Source organism: Lipotes vexillifer, unplaced genomic scaffold (assembly GCF_000442215.2).
Source record: "Lipotes vexillifer unplaced genomic scaffold, Lipotes_vexillifer_v1.1 scaffold693, whole genome shotgun sequence".
NCBI lineage: Eukaryota > Metazoa > Chordata > Mammalia > Artiodactyla > Lipotidae > Lipotes > Lipotes vexillifer.
This window is the reverse complement of record NW_006783500.1, coordinates 1,037,094-1,054,224: the sequence shown is the minus strand read 5'-3', so window position 1 is coordinate 1,054,224 and position 17,131 is coordinate 1,037,094. Positions and strand designations below refer to the sequence as shown.

At 37.6% G+C, this 17,131-nt stretch overlaps 1 protein-coding gene across 3 annotated transcripts in view; it reads left to right on the top strand.

Annotated features, from left to right (window-relative positions):
* RIMS1 (regulating synaptic membrane exocytosis 1) overlaps positions 1-17,131 on the top strand; it is a 484,376-nt gene that overhangs the window by 247,499 nt on the left and 219,746 nt on the right. For 2 of the 3 annotated variants that reach the window (XM_007456119.1, XM_007456118.1), the window contains exons 10-11: positions 12,492-12,832; positions 16,635-17,125. In XM_007456119.1, the coding sequence (XP_007456181.1) occupies positions 12,492-12,832; positions 16,635-17,125 (832 nt within the window). Of the gene's footprint in view, positions 1-12,491; positions 12,833-16,634; positions 17,130-17,131 lie in introns of all 3 variants that reach the window. The other variant, XM_007456117.1, reaches the window with a different exon arrangement.

Below are 17,131 nucleotides of genomic sequence, written 5' to 3'. Positions count from 1 at the left end.
GACCTGGGTTGGGGTTGCCTAAAAAACACAAAAGAGGGGGGGGGGGGGGGGAAGACACAGTCCAGTCCACAGCAGTCTTCAAAAATTTTTTCTCAACAATGTTTTATAAATTTTAGTGTAGAGCTTTTACACATATAGTTGCTAAATTTATCCTTAAGGATTAAAATTTATTTTTGTATATTGAATTTGTGTCCTGCTGCAAGATATTAGTTCCAGCAGTGTTTTGTAGATTCTTTAGGAATTCCTGTATATACTATTATGACTTCTGTCCATAAGGATACTTTTACTTTTTCCTTTCCATAATTTATATTTTATTTCTTTTTGCCTTATTGTATTTGCTATGATCTCTATTACAATGGTTAATAGTGATGTTGAGAACAGAAATCCTTGCTTTGCTCTCAATCTTAAGTAGAAAACATTTGACTTTCACAATAAATGTACTGTTAGTGGTAGGTTTCCTGTATATTTGATAAACTTTTTCTTAAAGCTTTTTGCTTCTATGTTTTTGAGGGATAGTGGTTTTTAACTTTATTTTCCTACAGGAAGGTTTTCTTGTATCTGGAATTTAGCTTCAAGGCTAGGCTGACCTGATAAAAGGAGTTCAGAAGTGGAAGTGGTCAATCTTCCTCTTTTTTAGTAAAAAAAGTCCATGTTATATTGATATCATTTTGATATCTTTAAATATGTTTAAAAGAATTTTCCAGTAAACATATCTGGTTTTGACATTTTCATTGTACATTTTCTTTTAATTATGAATACAACCTCTGTATTAGTTATGGGGCAATTGATGTTTCCTATTTCTTCCTGTGTCAGTTTTGGTAGTTTGAATTTTAATGGAATTTCTCTAATCCATGTTAATTAATTTATTGGCATAAAGTTGTTCATAATATTCCCTTATTTATCTTTTTAATGAGTCTAGGATCTGTGGTGCGGTCCCCTCTTTTGGTAATTCTATTTTCTGTTATTTTTCTTAATCAGTCAAGTGGGATGTTCATCAATTTTATTACTCCCTCCAAAGAGCCAGTTTCTTTTTTTTTTTTTTTTTAATGTTTAAGTGGGTCTCATTGCAATTTATTTTGTTTCCCTTACATGAAAATAGTCCACATTTTAAGTCCATAACTCTCCATTTAGGCACATTTGAAATAGAAGCTGGTCCCTGAAATGAATGTTACAGCTTTTCTTTTTTTTTAAATTAAATTAAATTTAATTTAATTTTAAAATTTATTAAAAAATTTTTTTTACTATTTTTCAAATTCCTTTCCCATTTAGATTATTACAGAATATTGAGCAGATTTCCCAGTGCTATACAGTAGGTCCTTGTTGGCTATCTGTTTTAAATATAGCAGTGTGTACATGTTAATCCCAAACTCCCACTCTATCCCTTGCCCCCACCCTTCCCCCCTGGTAACTATAAGTTCATTCTCTAAGTCTGTGAGCCTGTTTCTGTTTTGTGAATAAGTTCATTTGTATCATTTTTTTTAAGATTCCACATATAAGAGGTATCATAACCCAGTTTCTGATTTCATTCATCTTATCTGGGTTTTATTGATTTTTAAATTTTATATTTAACTGATTTCCACTCTAATCTCTATTGTTTTCTTCTTTATTCTTTATTTCATTATTCTTGTTAATTAATTTTATTAATTTTTTCTGTTTTAATGTGAAAACTTAGATCATTGATTTTATAATTGTTTCTTTTGGAATGGAGTGTTTAATTTTCTAAAAAATACTTTAGCCAAATCTCAGAAATTTTAATAAGTTGTATTTTATTATCATTCAGATCAAAAAACACATTTTAATTTTACTTGTGATTTATTCTTTGACCTTCACATATTTATATACGTGTTGCTTAATTTCCAAAATTAGGCTATTCCCAGAATTTTTGTTAGTGTTTTCTAATTTTATTTGGGTACAATAAAAAATTTAAATTCTATTATATTTTATCTCATTCATTTAAATTTATATTTTGCATGTTTTATAATGCAAACACTGTGTTAATCTAGGAGGCATGAATATAAGTTATTAAACAAATACCCATTTATTGTATAAGCTTCAAAAATATTTTGTTAAAGGAGTTGTGATCTCTTATGGAGCCCATTGGAGGAAGAAATGCAGAAGAGCAAGAACTCAGGCAGCTCCATGGGTTTAGGGATAAAATTCACAAACAGAAAGAATACTTTACCAAAGAGACTGAAACTCTAAAAAAGAACCAAACAGAAATTTGGGAGCTGAAGACCTCAATCAATAAAGGAGATGAAGAATGCATTAAAGGCATTGGAAGTAGAGCAGACCAGATGGAAGAATTACTGAGCTCAAAGATTGAAATCTAGAAATGATACGTGTAGAAGAGGAAAGAGAATTAAGATTTAAAAAAAAGGAGAAATTCTGCAAGACTACCCAACTTTATTAGGAAGTGCAACATTAGGATAATGGGTATCCCAGAAGGAGAATAAAGAAAGACAGGAGCAGAGAGTTGACTTAAAGAAATAGTAGCTAAGGACTTCCCAAACCTGGGGAAGGAACTGGATATGCAAGTCCATGAATCTAAGAGAACAACTAATTATCTCAATACAAAAAGACCTTTTCCAAGGCACATTATATTAAAACTATTGAAAGTCAATGACAAAGAAAGAATTTTAAAACAGCCAGGGATAAAATGATCATCACCTACAAAGAAACCTGCCTTTAGGCTATAGCAGATTTCTCGGCAGAAACTCTATAGGCCAAGACAGAGTGGAATGACATTCTCAAAATACTGAAAGATAAAAACTGTCAGCCAAGAATACTCTATCCAGAAAAGTTACCCTTCATAAAGGTACCCTTATGAAGGAGAAGTAATGGCTTTCCCAGACAAACAAAAGCTGAGGGAGCTCATCACCACTAGATGTGCCTTACAAGAGATGTTGGAAGGAGCTCTTCTATCTGAAGGGAAAAAGCAGAAGTATACAAAACTTTTAGTAAGGTGATAAATCGACAGACAAAAGCAGAAAATTACAACTCTATATCAGAATATGTTGTTAAGCAATTGATTATAGCATAAAGGTTAAAGGGAAAAAAGCGTTAAATATAATTATAGCTACTGCAATTTGGTAACAAACTTACAATGTAAAATGGGATACTTTGAGACAACAAAAGCATAAAAGGGGAAGAAGAAAAGGATAAGATCCATATAGGCAAATGAAAATGAGATGCTATCGGTAGAAAAAGGACGACTTTATCTATGAGATGTTTTATAGAAATCTCATGGCAACCACAAAACGTAAATCCAGAGCAGAGAGAGAAAACACTAAAAAAGGGGAAACTGAAAAAAAATCATAGAAAATCACCAAATTAAAATGGCAGACAAAAACAGAAGGAAAAAGAATCAATGGAGATATAGAGCAAACAGAAAGGAAAAAATAAAATGGCAATACTAAGTTCTCATTTCATAATCACCCTAAATATAAATGGATTGAATTCACCAGTCAGAAGACACAGAGTGGCTGGATGGATTAAAAAATAAGATTGAACTATAGCTCTAAAGACAAACATAAGCTCAAAGAGAATGGATGAAAGATGATATGCTAAGCAAATGGCAGCCAAAAGAAAGTGGAGGTAGACATACTTATACCAGAGAAGACAGTGTTCAAGCCAAAAAAATGTAACTAGAGACAAAGATGGGCATTACATAAGGATAAAGGGTACATTTCATCAAGAAGACATAACTATGATTAGTATATATGCACCTAGTATAGGATCACCATTATCTCAATGGATAGATCATCCAGATAGACAGTTAACAAGGAGACAGAGGCCTAAAATGAAATATTAGACAGGATCAACTTCATAGATTTATACAGAACATTCCATCCAAATGCAACAGAATACACATTCCTTTCATGCACACCTGGAACATTCTTAAGGATAGAGCATATTTGGGGACACAAAAGAAGTCCCAATAAATTTAAGAAGATTGAAATTATATCCAGAATCTTTTCTTATCACAAAGTTATGAAACTAGAGATCAACTACAAGAAGAAAGATGGAAAATCACAGAAATGTGCAAACTGAACAACATGCTACTGAACAACTATTGGGTCAAAAAAGAAATCAGAGGATGTGGAGAAAAGGGAACCCTCATGCATTGCTGGTGAGAATGTAAATTGGTGCAGCCACTGTAGAGAACAGCATAGAGGTTCCCCCCAAAATTAAGACTGGACTACTACCTGATCCAGCTATTCCACTTCTGAGCATTTATTTAAAGATTACAAAACAAAACAAAACACTAATTTGAAAAAATACAGGCACCCTTATGTTCATCATAGAATTATTTACAATAGTCAAGATATGGAAAAAATCTAAGTGCCTGTCAACAGAAGAATGTATAAAGGAGATGTGTTTTGTGTATATAGAATAGAATATTACTCACTCATTTAAAAAGATGAAATTTTGCCATTCATGACTACACGGATTGACCTTGAAGGCGTTATACTAAGTGAAATAAGTCAGATGAAGAAAGACAAATAACATATGGTTTCACTCACAAGTGCAATATAAATCGAAGAAACAAACAAAATAAATGAACAAACCAAACAAAAAGAAGCCCAAAGGTACAGAGAACAAGTATTGGTTACCAGAGGGAAAGGGGGTTAGGGGGTCAATTCTATGGTTACACATGGACACTAAATCCTTGGTGGTGAGCATGTAGTCATGTATACAGAAGTCAAAATATAATACTGTACACACAAAACTTATATAGTGTTATAAACCAATAAAATAAAAAGTACTTTAATATTACCTGTGAATTTCCATAATACCAGCTATCTATTGACCAAGTAATATCTAAAATAGGAGTCATTTTACTCACAGTAGAATATTTTATGAGACTTTATACACTTTCTGTCACTAGAAACGATAAGTTTGAACTTACTTGTGAATTCTCACACAGATATGTTTCTGCTCCTTAAATTAAAGTTACGACAATAACAATTGCCACAATTATTAAATGTCAATAAAGTTACTGAATGCCAGAAAAAAATATGAGTGAGGACATAGAAAATAAGGATAGTGCATGTTTGGATGCCACTGAAACACAAAGACTAGATAAATAAATACAACTCCATCCTGTGCTGCATATGAAGAGATGCAACGCCAACAAAATGACACAAAAAGATAAACTAAAGGGGTTAGGAAACATATCTGGCAAAGATGAGCCTCAAGAGAGTAAAAAGAACAGTATTAGAATTCAATTCAGAAAGATTCTGCAACTGAGCTCCTGCATTTAATTCTCAACACAGTGGCTAGAAGGATCCTATTAAAGCATAAAACACGTTAGGTCGTTTCTCTGCTGAAAACCTTCCAAGAGCTTCCATCACTCTCATCGTGAAAGTCAAAGTCAAAGTCTTTGCTGTGACTCACGAAGACCTACTCAGTCTGACCCCTGTTGCTTTGTGAACCCACCACACCGCACAACCTTCATTGCCTTGGCCCCAGTTGTTCCTTGAAACCAGCAGGCGTACCCCATTTGCTGTTCTTACAGCCTGACATACTCAGATACCCTCTCTCAGTGAAATGTTCCCTGACCAGCCAGTTTGAAGGTGAACCCCACTCACTGCCACACAGAATGCCTGTTCTTATTTTTTCTACAGCACTTCTCACTATCCAGCATGACTCGTATGTTTACTATTTTGTTTTTGTATGTTTTCTTCACTGGAACATAAACTCCACAGGCAAGATTTTTGTCATTTTGTTCACTGATATATCCCCAGAGCCTAGCACAATGCCTAGCACATAACAGAAATATTTGTTTAAATCAGAAATATGTGCAGAGTATGGCACTTCATACAGAAAATAAAGAATAATTTAATTTAATTGAAGACATGTCTCAGTGAGTTTTTGTATATGGACTGAGTGCTTTCTGTGTGCTAAACACGGTTGCATATATTGTCTCACTCACTTAATCCTCAAGGAGGCTGTGAAATCATCAGTACTATTATTTTCCCTATTTTACAAACGAGTAAACTGAAACATAGAGAGATGGTGAGATTTCCTCATTACCAGAGCAGGAAGTTTGGACAGTCCACCCCCAGTTCTGCTCTTTTCATCATGTTCAGTGTCCAGTGACATGCTGTGACCTACACAGAATCAAGATAAGAAAAATGTTTGACTTTTACACAGACAAGATCAATGAGAGACACACCATCAGACAACCTGTGTGGAAGCATCTCATGGTGTAGGAACTGTATAATGTAATGCAGCTGATGTGGTTGAATTACGTTCACATTTATATGTCTGTATCTCTGTAGGATCAAAATTTACCTTGCTGGCTTTGTATGCAGCTGGAATCCCCTAAAAGATTTTATATGTATGATTAGTAAAGTAATGATGATGGTAATGATTAGTTATTAGTAATAATTAGGCATTATCATGTTATTAGAGCCTCATAAGCACTTACTATCTGTCAGGATCTGTGCTGAGCGATTCAGATAAATTATGTCATTAATGCCCAAAACATCTCAGTGAGTTAGGAGTTATTAGCATCCTCAGTTTACTGATGACGGCACTGAGTTAGGGAGGGGGCCTGAGTAAATAGCAAATAAGTGGTGGATCTGAGATTAGAACCTGCGCTGTTTAACTCTAGACATATAGTCTTCTTTGAAGGTCGGCCATGTGACGAAGGATTATCCAGTAAATCATGTTGAGATAGTTAGCTATGAGGGAAAAAAAAACCCCACTTTAGATCCCTATCTCTTGTCACACATCAGAGTAAATTCTGAGGGACCAAGGAGTAAATTGTAAAATGTTCAACCGTATTTAGTCAATAAAAATAAAAGCAAATATTTATCAAAGCATTTTCTGGGCTAAAGTACAACAGAAGAATTGCCAAGGAAGAGCACAATAGATTAGACTGTATAAAATGAAAAACCATTTTATTGACAAAGAGAAAAATAATTGAAATGACAAGTAACAATATGAAAACTCTTTCTCTCAAAGAGTTAAATCAATTAAAACGGGTAGTAAAATAGTATCAATTCAATTGATAAAGACACAAAAGGCTGGGGCAGTCAATATCTTAATGAACATCTGGAAAACACAGAAAAACGTTCATTCTCATTAGTAAAATGGAAATGAACAGAAGTGATAAAATTATCAATAAATGGCAGTAAATGATCATGGTATGCCATTCTACTTTTAATCATATATTATGAGTATAGTTGAAAGGTAAATATACCACTAGACATCAAACCGCATATACCTGTCTATGTAACTATGTATATGTGGATAAAAATGAAATAAAAAGAAGAAAGCATTATATCAATATCAAAAATAAGAATCCTCTGCAAGTATATTCTTTCCCAACTGCAAGTCTATTCATGAGAGACAAAGTACAACCGAGCATCTAAGTTCAGGGCTAGTAAACGCTGCTCCCAGCCGTATACTCTTGCTGTGACAGAGAAGGATAAGGTTCATTTAGACACACTTCTGTCCTTCCCCCTAATCATTAGTTCATTTCCTCCACCAGGCACATCTGCACCTTGAAATAATACAGTTCTTATCCACCATAGAGCTGAGTGGTGGGCTTAGATTATGCATGATATTCTAGGGGGCCAATACATTGTTCCACTTGGTGGAGAATGTTCCTACCTTCAGATGCAAATGGATTCTTCTTTTAGCCATCTAAGTTTCTTTATGTAAACTACACTGTGCATTCCATGAGGTCCTTTGTTGCTGTTGCTGTTGTTTTCTCAGATATTTTATTCTCACTCTTGAAATCCTCATTCCAGGAGCCTCATCCTCTTGCTCCAAGTTTCTTTTTGTTGTTGTTGTTGTTAACATCTTTATTGGAGTATAATTGCTTTACAATGGTGTGATAGTTTCTGCTTTATAACAAAGTGAATCAGCTATACGTATACATACATCCCCATATCTCCTCCCTCTTGCGTCTCCCTCCCACCCTCCCTATCCCACCCCTCTAGGTGGTCACAAAGCACTATTGCTCCAAGATTCTTTTTAAGCTTCCAGAAGGGGCTGTTCATGCTGGGACTTCCGTTAACTGCTCTTTCTGCAAACGATCATTTGCTCTTAGATCCCATTTCCTCCTCTTTCTTGGAAGACTTTGTTTTGCTAAGGAAGGCTATGTGAGTGGTAAATTTTCCAAGTTCTTCCAAATGCTGAAAATACTGCTTACTGCTTTTACACTTGCTTGATGAATTGCTTATCTATAGAATTGCAGACTCCAATGTTTTCCCCAAGAACATTGAAGGTATTTCTCCCTGTCTTCAAACATTCAATATTGCTTATGAGAAATCTGATCTGTTCTATTTGAAAGGGATCTGACTTTTTCTTTCTGGAAGCTTTTAGGATCTTCTCTTTATCTTTGGTGTATTGAAATTTTATAGCAATGTTGTCTCTTTGTGGTTTCTTTTTCCATTCTTTTTGTTAAAATGCAGTGACTTTTTCCACTCTGGGAATTTGCTTCCTATTATTTTTGCAAAATTCATTCTCCGCTATGTTTTGTTCTCTCTTTTTGGAACTAGCTGGACTTTGTCTCATATTTTTTTTATCTCTTGACTTTTTAATAAACTCCTTCTTTGAAATTCGTTTTTTGTTGTTGACAATCTTAGTACTGTTTTTCAAGAGCTCTTTTTGTTCTGGTATCTGAACACTAATTAGAGACCATTTTAAGTTTTCTTTTCTATTCTTGGAATTATCTCTTACTTTTCCAAAATCAGTTCTCCTTTACATTTATCTGGGTCTTTCTATTTAATGCTCTAGGTTTTTGTTTTTGTTTTTGTTTTTTTTTAAATGATTTATTAACTATCCATAGGGGAAAAAAGGCACAAAGACAAAAACAAGGAATTGGAAAGGTTGATTGGGACTTCTCAGGGTGTGCTTGTATGTGCTTATGTGGAGGTGTTTTTGAATGGACAGTTATGACTTTGTTAGATGCCTTTTGGTGATTATTTAGGTGAGATCTCATTATATTATCTTAAATCTGGAACATTGATGAGAGTGAGAGTACACGGTCTGGGGGCATTATTAAATCATCAGATCTTAAAATCCAGAGCTGATATTGTCAGGTTTTTGGTTACAATTTGGCAAAACCCATTTGGGAGGCTATTTTGCAAAATAGACAAAAATCCTAAACTATTGTATAGTGCTTATAGCAGAAGAACCTTAAAAGCATTCTAAAAGTTTACCCAGTAATTTAATTTTTCTGATACATTCTAAAAAATAAATGACTTTAAATAGGAAAACAGTTTGATCAACACTTTTTTACTGCAGAGCTCTGTATTAATGTGAAAGAATGTAAGCAGTTTAAGGGTTAGACTAATGGTATACAGTGTCTATAGAATATTTTGTAATATTAAAATGTTTTAGAAACATTTAGAATCCATAGAAATATTTATGCTGTAATATTAAGTGAGTAAATAGAATGCCAAGTTACAGTGGAATTTGTTTTAAATTTGTATAGGAAAACTAAACTGAAATATTAATAGTGGAACAGTGGGACTGGGGTGCTTTACTCTTTAAAAAGAAGCAATTTATATCATATTTTATATTTCATAAATCCATATTATGTATTTAATAAAATTCCAAAAGGAAAAAGTAAACCTATGAAATAACAATAAGACTAGGAGCAACACACACACACACACACACACACACAGACACACACACACAGACACACACTCAAACAGATGCACACACACACATCAAAACAAGCACCAAAGAGAACTCATTCATTTTCATCTTCTCTGTCATCAACTATTTTCCACTATCTCATCTACTATGAGACAGTGGAAACCTATCTCACACACATAACTGTGTTGCTGCTCAGCAACGAATTAGCTCATTTTTATACATGTCTGCAATGTTTGATACAAAATGTGTTGAAAGGTATGACTAATATTCTATTGTAATCTCATATTTTTTTACATCTCATATAAGCAATTTCTTTTTCATTTGTAAACTTTGTGGCAAGACTAATTTATATAACGAATAATGGATATTGGGAGGTAGCATTTCAGTAAAAATATTTTAACTTTTTTACAGTTAATTTTGCTTTCAAATTGGCAGATAGGTTGACCACACTTATAATTAATTTTTAACTACAAATCTAAAAATATTATGGTGCACAAAAAGATAATACATAGGAAAATTTGGAATTAAACAATAGTTTTCCTAAGTGTTAAAATTCTACAAAAATTAATGAAATATCACAGATTTAAAAGAATGAATAATATTAAATGTATTAATCAAAACAGCTGCTTCTTCTTAACTACTAATTGTAACCTTTTGAATAAATTAAAAATGAAATTAAGTGAATTGTAAAATTTAACTAAAATTTAATTTAATTTAATTACAATTTAATTGTAATTTTAACTTATTAAAATAAATAATAACTATATTTTGTTTGCTTTTATCAATCCTGCAGCACATATTCAAAACTTGTAACATATTCAAAACATGGAACCTGCACAAATCTGGCAATTACTTTCTATTGATCCATTTTCATAGCACTTAAAAATGTGAAACAATCAAGCTAAGATTGTGATAACAACTTTCTAGAAAATATGCGGATGTGCATATTTTCTGCTTTTTTCTGCCTCTTTATTCAGCTTAATTCCATTTTGAAACTTTTGTAATAATTGTAAATTTTGTTGTGTTCTGTATGGTTTTGAAGGAAATTCATATTTATCCTAAGTACACTTTAATATTTTTGTAGAAAAGGACCTAATTTGATAGAGTAGTATTTTGCTTATTATAAGTGTAATAAATAAAAATTTAATGTCTACTTCGTTTCTGTAAAGTAGTCAAAGTTTCATACCAGTCTCCTTGAACTCCATGAATTCAGACCTCCGCATCACTGTCTTGTCAACCAAAGAGGCAGCCAAAGAGGAAGCACATCACCTGTCCCCATCCAGGGTCTGGGCAGAGGAGACTCAGTGTCACTGTTGATGGAAGTTCTGGTCCTAGGGTATCGCCATCTTTGATACGCCCACTCTCTCAATCAATCAGGACTTCTGAGGGACCTTATTAATGATAGCTAAGAGATGGTGGTATTAATACATTGTGCACAGTATGGCCATATTTGGCAAGCATGTTAAATTGAAGTTCCATTCCATAGATCCCGTATTCTGATACAGGCGTATACAATGCATTGTTCATCTTCTTAAATGGGAAGTTGGTGATCTAATACATTGTGCAGATGCTATAATTAACGGCTTTTGTGGACCGAGTTGTCTTCATTTCCTAACCCGAGGAAGTGTAGACGAATGAGTTAAGCATAATCAATCTTCAACATTTTATAGCAATATATCTCTGCTGGTCTTAGTTTTCAAAATTCATTTGAATTTTCTTGCTTGGAAGGGAGCAATTCTTAACAGTTCATCTGCAATATTTTCCTTTTTAAAAATATATTTTCTCTGTCTTTTTCTTATTCTCACTTTAGCTTTTATTTTGTCTTGTAAACAATAACAAGTGATAGTTTTCTTTGTATCCGTCTGAATGTTTTCAGTAGTACATTTTCTTCTTTTTGCCAACTAAACAATGCTTCTTCTTTTCCTCTTTTATATTGTTTCTCACTTAATGTTTCGAGGATTTATTCATCCTTACGTGATATGTTTGCACAATTGTTGACTGAGTCAGTATTAGTGAAAAGGAGGACCTAGAGTTTGGTAATCAGCTTTTCTGGAGGTGCTGTTTCTGAAATGCAAAGGAAAAACTGAAGTGCGATCCAAGAAAAGTCACTGAGGCGGGCGTTGCTGTTATTATTGTATTATTCATTATTTCTGTTACCATCATTGGCCCCATTATTACATTCGTTGTAAGTGTCACCACGAGGAGAGCAGCTATACGGATTTATTTTAAGTGGCGATAACATCTTGTAATTTATCAGCAGATGTGTTTCCAAATGATGGCTCCGAAATAGCTCTTCTAGCTGAGGTTAGTTGATTGCTGGTAAACTAGAGAGAATATACAGCCTGACCTTTTCTTTTGTGCCTACCTTTCATTGTTTGTTCCATGTAAATATCTTGTCATATAGATTTTAATAATAGATGGTTTTTGAGTAGATCCTTCTAAATCCTATGACACACTGAGGTTTATGTACATAAATATTAATTCTATGGTGCCCTACAACATTTTTCTAATCAATCAACTACCCTGCTTAGACCATTTTTACTAAGCTATTTTAAATGAAACTTCAAAGTCAGTCATTCAAAATGTGATGGATACATGGTAATATGCAACTCAGAATCATAGTGTTATAAATGCCAAGCAAAACTCTATCCTGGTTACCAGAAGTCTATGATTTCAGATGCGTCTCGGTCCAGGCATTCATACACTTGAGGGTGACTTGTGCAAAGATCATTTTCATGAGAAATGCACAAGGATAAATATAAAGATGACAACCATTCTTTCTTCCTTAAGGGATATTTTAGTGTGATGAAAATAAATAATTTCCAAATAGCACAAAGAATTTATATCGTTCTCTCTTCTTCAAATAGGTGATGTGGGTATGCAATTTGTGTCGAAAGCAACAAGAAATCTTAACCAAATCCGGGGCATGGTTCTTCGGAAGCGGCCCTCAACAGCCAAGTCAGGATGGAACCCTCAGCGATACAGCTACAGGCGCTGGTTCTGAGGCCCCGAGAGAAAAGAAATCCCGGCTGCAGGAGCGATCTAGGTCTCAGACCCCCCTGAGCACAGCCACAGCCTCTTCCCAGGACCAGTTTCCCCACAGCGTGCCGCCCGACAGGAGAAAGGGGGCTGAGCCCTCGCAGCAAGCCGGGAGGCCTGAGCAGAAGCAGGCTTCTTTCAGGTCTAGAAGTGAGCCTCCCAGAGACAGGTAAGAGGTCATCAACCCTTAAGCAAAAGGCAAAGTCTTAGATGGAGAGCCAAGCCATCTTCAAGAATTTAACTGCTAGGCTATGTGGAAGGGGTACTTCTCAGGCCCATGAGGAAGGCAACACTGGGCCTGGGCTGCCTCTGTCTAGAATGTATCCTTCCTTAGGAGACCTTTGCTAAGAAGCTTGTCTTTCATGCATGGATGTAAACAAGTCATCTGACTCAGTCACCCACCTGCACTACTAACTTCCAACCCTGAACTGAGAACGGCTCTTGGACCGTTTATTCGCTGTTTGAGTGAGTCCTGTAGTTGAAAGTGTACTCTGAGAGAAGAGGATGGGGAACTGACCCACTGGAGGGTGTGTGGGCGCATCAGCAAAGCCTTCCTAGAGGACATTTATTTTACGTTGAGCTTTGAAGGTGACTAGGGATGAGCCAGGTGAAGGGTGAGATGGGTGCTCCAGGTAAGGGCGCTGGCACCTGGCTGGAAGGAACAAGGCCGGTGGGACAACCCAAAAGATGCTATGGGTTCGAGGGTGAGTAATAGAGAAGGAGATTGAGTGGGGAAGAGGTGACTGGTAAGGTCTGAGTGCCCAGGTCACACTGGGCCTTTTAGCCAGGTTAAATTTCATAGACTTTATCTTAGAAATAATGGAAAACCTCGGAGGATTGTAAGCCTGGGCTAACATGATCAGATTATTTATTTCAATTTGTCGATTGAGTCATTCATTCAGAACAGTGGATTTGGGCTTCTCTGGTGGCGCAGTGGTTGAGAGTCCGCCTGCCGATGCAGGGGACACGGGTTTGTGCCCCGGTCCGGGAAGATCTCACGTGCCGCGGAGCAGCTGGGCCCGTGAGCCATGGCCGCTGAGCCTGTGCGTCCGGAGCCTGTGCTCCGCAACGGGAGAGGCCACAACAGTGAGAGGCCCGTGTACCGCAAAAAAAAACAAAAAACAAAAAACAGTGGATTTGTGGCCAGACAGGATGCCGTGCACTAGGCGACACTGCTGACAAGGAGGACGTGGCCCTTTTCTTTCCGAGGCTGTGAGTTTGGGGGACCTGACGGTTATCACTAGGCGTGGCTGCTTTTTGTCTGTGTGACCCTTATTTATTCCACTGGGTGGGAGGGTGGGATCCACGGAAGGCTTCTGCTATCTTTTTCAAACAAAACCCACACAGTAAGATCAAAGACTTCAAAGCTGAACAGGTCTGGATTCCAGGCCTGTCTCTGCCACGAGGGGTCACAGTCACCTTGCAGGGGTTGAATGAGCACATGTGCTCAGCAGCTGGCCCTTGGGTGGCCTCCAGTGAATGCAGCCAGTAGCCGCCATATGTTTACCATCAGTGAACACCGCCAGGAACCAGAGGGCATAAAGATGCTTCGTACAGGGTCCCTTTTCTCACAGATCCTGGGGAAGAGACCACACCATCTCCAAGAGAAGACAGAGCCCCAGGCAGTGAACTGGCCCAGAAAGGTGATGTGATCAGAGCTAGAAAATACAAACACGAGTCCTTTGGGAGCCACAGGAAAGAGGAGTGTCTTCTGAATTCAGGTTTATAGGACACCCAGGAATGTGTGGTGGGCAGACGGAACAAGAAAGGCCATGACAGAAAGGATACAAGAGCCACTTCAGTGATGGCAGGACTGGTGACAAAGTGTTACGAGTTAAGGGGAGATGAAGATATCGAAGGGGCAGTTCAGGATGGCTCAGAAAAAATGATCTCTTTTAAAGAAGAGGAAGAATTGGGGGCTGTAAAATTTCTAAAGAGAAAATATGAGTCCTATTTCAGATAGAGGGTGAAAAGCTACAAAGAATTTAAGAGTAAGAGCCAGGAAGAGGCTTTCTGATGAAATTTGAAAAAGACTGATAAGGGCAAATAGCCTTTCTGATTATATAAATACTTAAGAAAACAATGAGGACGTGGGGCTGGAGGAAAAGGCAAGGAGAGCTGGGTACCAGTCAGGGTTGCCCTGCTTCAGAGAGAGAAGGAAGACAGAAGGAATGGCCGTCTGTTTAAACTACTGAAGAACTCGTGATCCTATTTTGTACACTCATCAGGAGCTAGTGGGAGTGGAACAATTAAGGCAGAGGTGAGAAAAGGCCTATTCAGTGAAGCAAAGAATCAGAGAGACTGGAGAAGTCCCATTTGCATAATACCCTATCCTTTCATAAAGCATTTTCACAGATGGTGTCTCCTTTATTCCTCACACAAACTCTGCAAGGTAAGTGTCATTTATCAGCATTTCAGAAAAAAAAGTAAACTGACTCAATAGAAACTTCCAACAAGCACAGCTCTGCCTTAATGAGCTACTAAAAGTTTGCAGTGCCTTCATCACTCTTATGAAAACTCTATTTGGTAATGATGGATTGTATTCATAGTAGACCCCTTACACTGGAAAACAGCAATACTACCTTTGCAATTCCTCCCTCCCTGAAAACCCCTTCCACTTCAAAGGGCCGAGTGATCGAAATGCCTCAAGCAGCATCGGCCATGCTTCTATTTTGCTTTTTTGTGCCACTGGAAACCCTTTGCCCTTTCTTTCCATCTTCACCAGACCCTCCTCAAACTGACCCCACAGCTTAGCAACTACTACTTTGGAAAAACCACAATAGAAACTGCCCTACTTTTTCCCATCTTGTATATTATTGTCAAATTTTGTTCACGAATTCTGCTTTTGGACTTCCAAACAATGTTCTCTCTGGAAAGCCCTCTCTATGGACCTCGGGGTTCCAAAAAGAGCCTTGGTTGCCCCCACTTTAGTTGCATAGTACAGTATACAGTGCCTGAACGCTTAGCTGAGGTATCCCCTTTTTGTAACTTCTGGGGTAGATGCTGGAACTTTCCCAAATCAGATGGACTCCAGTGTACAGAAGGGCTGGAAGGGGTATCTTAAACAGTATAGCTTAAAGATTCAGACTGCCAAACCCTCTTCCGTTACTTTATCTTTGCCAGTGCCTCCCAGAGGATGGAGAGAAAAGTCGGACACAAAACGGGTTTCTTTTTTCATATTCTTTTCCATTAGAGTTTATTACAGGTTACTGAATACAGTTCCCTGTGCTATACATTTTGGACTGTTTTCTGAAATGAGGGAGAAGGCCAGGGATGGGGGGAGGGAGGAAAAAGGAAAGATTATTTCAAACATTTCAAGATTTCTATTATATTTGCCTGGGGAAGGTAAAATGAAGGCTAAGGTTCAGCCATTTATTCTTCCTAACCATCTCCCTAAAAAGTGGTGGGGTGCACATAATCTCATAAAAAGTACTTTCGTTCTACTATTGAATAAGTGCTATTGGAGTTGATTCCTGAAATGGACACACTTGGATTCACGTTTCTTTAAAAGTTTCAGTTATAATAAGAGAGTGTTAATACATGTTGCCCAAATATATATCAGGTATATATTTCGTTTTGAACTGATATGTATGTATTACCGTTTGCTCCTCGATTATTACCTATATTATTTTTGTCGAGAACATTTTAAAGTCTTTGATTCACAAGCAGAGGCTCATAACACTTGTTCATTTACTGAATTAATTTATTGATTTTTAAAATGATCTAGTTAATTTATAGAGAAGTTAAAATCTGAAAGCCAGTTGTGAAGGCCCGGAATATGTTGTGAGGCAAAGGAGCCTTATTTAGAAAGCTACTCAGATATACGGGTCTGATGTAGTTCTTTTATCACCTCGCTTTTTAATTAGACATCGAAGTATAAATAATTATTTCCAAGGATGCTTCTGGGGTCTGGTCTTCGCCTTGTGCTTTACACGCTGCTCTCCTTCTGGACGTTCCTTTGTGCATCACAGGAAGAAGACCCCAGGGTTGACCGAGCAGAATGGCAAAGGCGCCCCGAAGGGCGAGCGGAAACGCGCGCCCAGGTCCTCTGGGCAGCCCGCGGAGGGGCCCACGGAAGAACGGGAGCGCAAGGAAAGGCGGGAAAGCCGAAGGCTCGAGAAAGGCCGGTCCCAGGACTACCCCGACGTGCCAGAGAAACAAGAGAACGGCCCGGCGGTGGAGGCCGAGAAGCAGAGGAAGGAGGAGGAGTACCAGACCCGGTACCGCAGCGATCCGAACCTGGCGCGGTACCCGGTCAAGCCGCCGCCCGAGGAGCAGCAGATGCGCATGCACGCGCGGGTGTCCCGCGCCAGGCACGAGCGGCGCCACAGCGACGTGGCCCTGCCGCGCACCGAGGCGGCAGCTGGGCCCGAGGGCAGGCCCGGCCCGCGCGCACCCAACGCCGCCCGGGGCTCGCCGCCCGCCTCGCCGCGCGCCTACTCGGCCGAGAGGACCGCGGAGGCCCGGG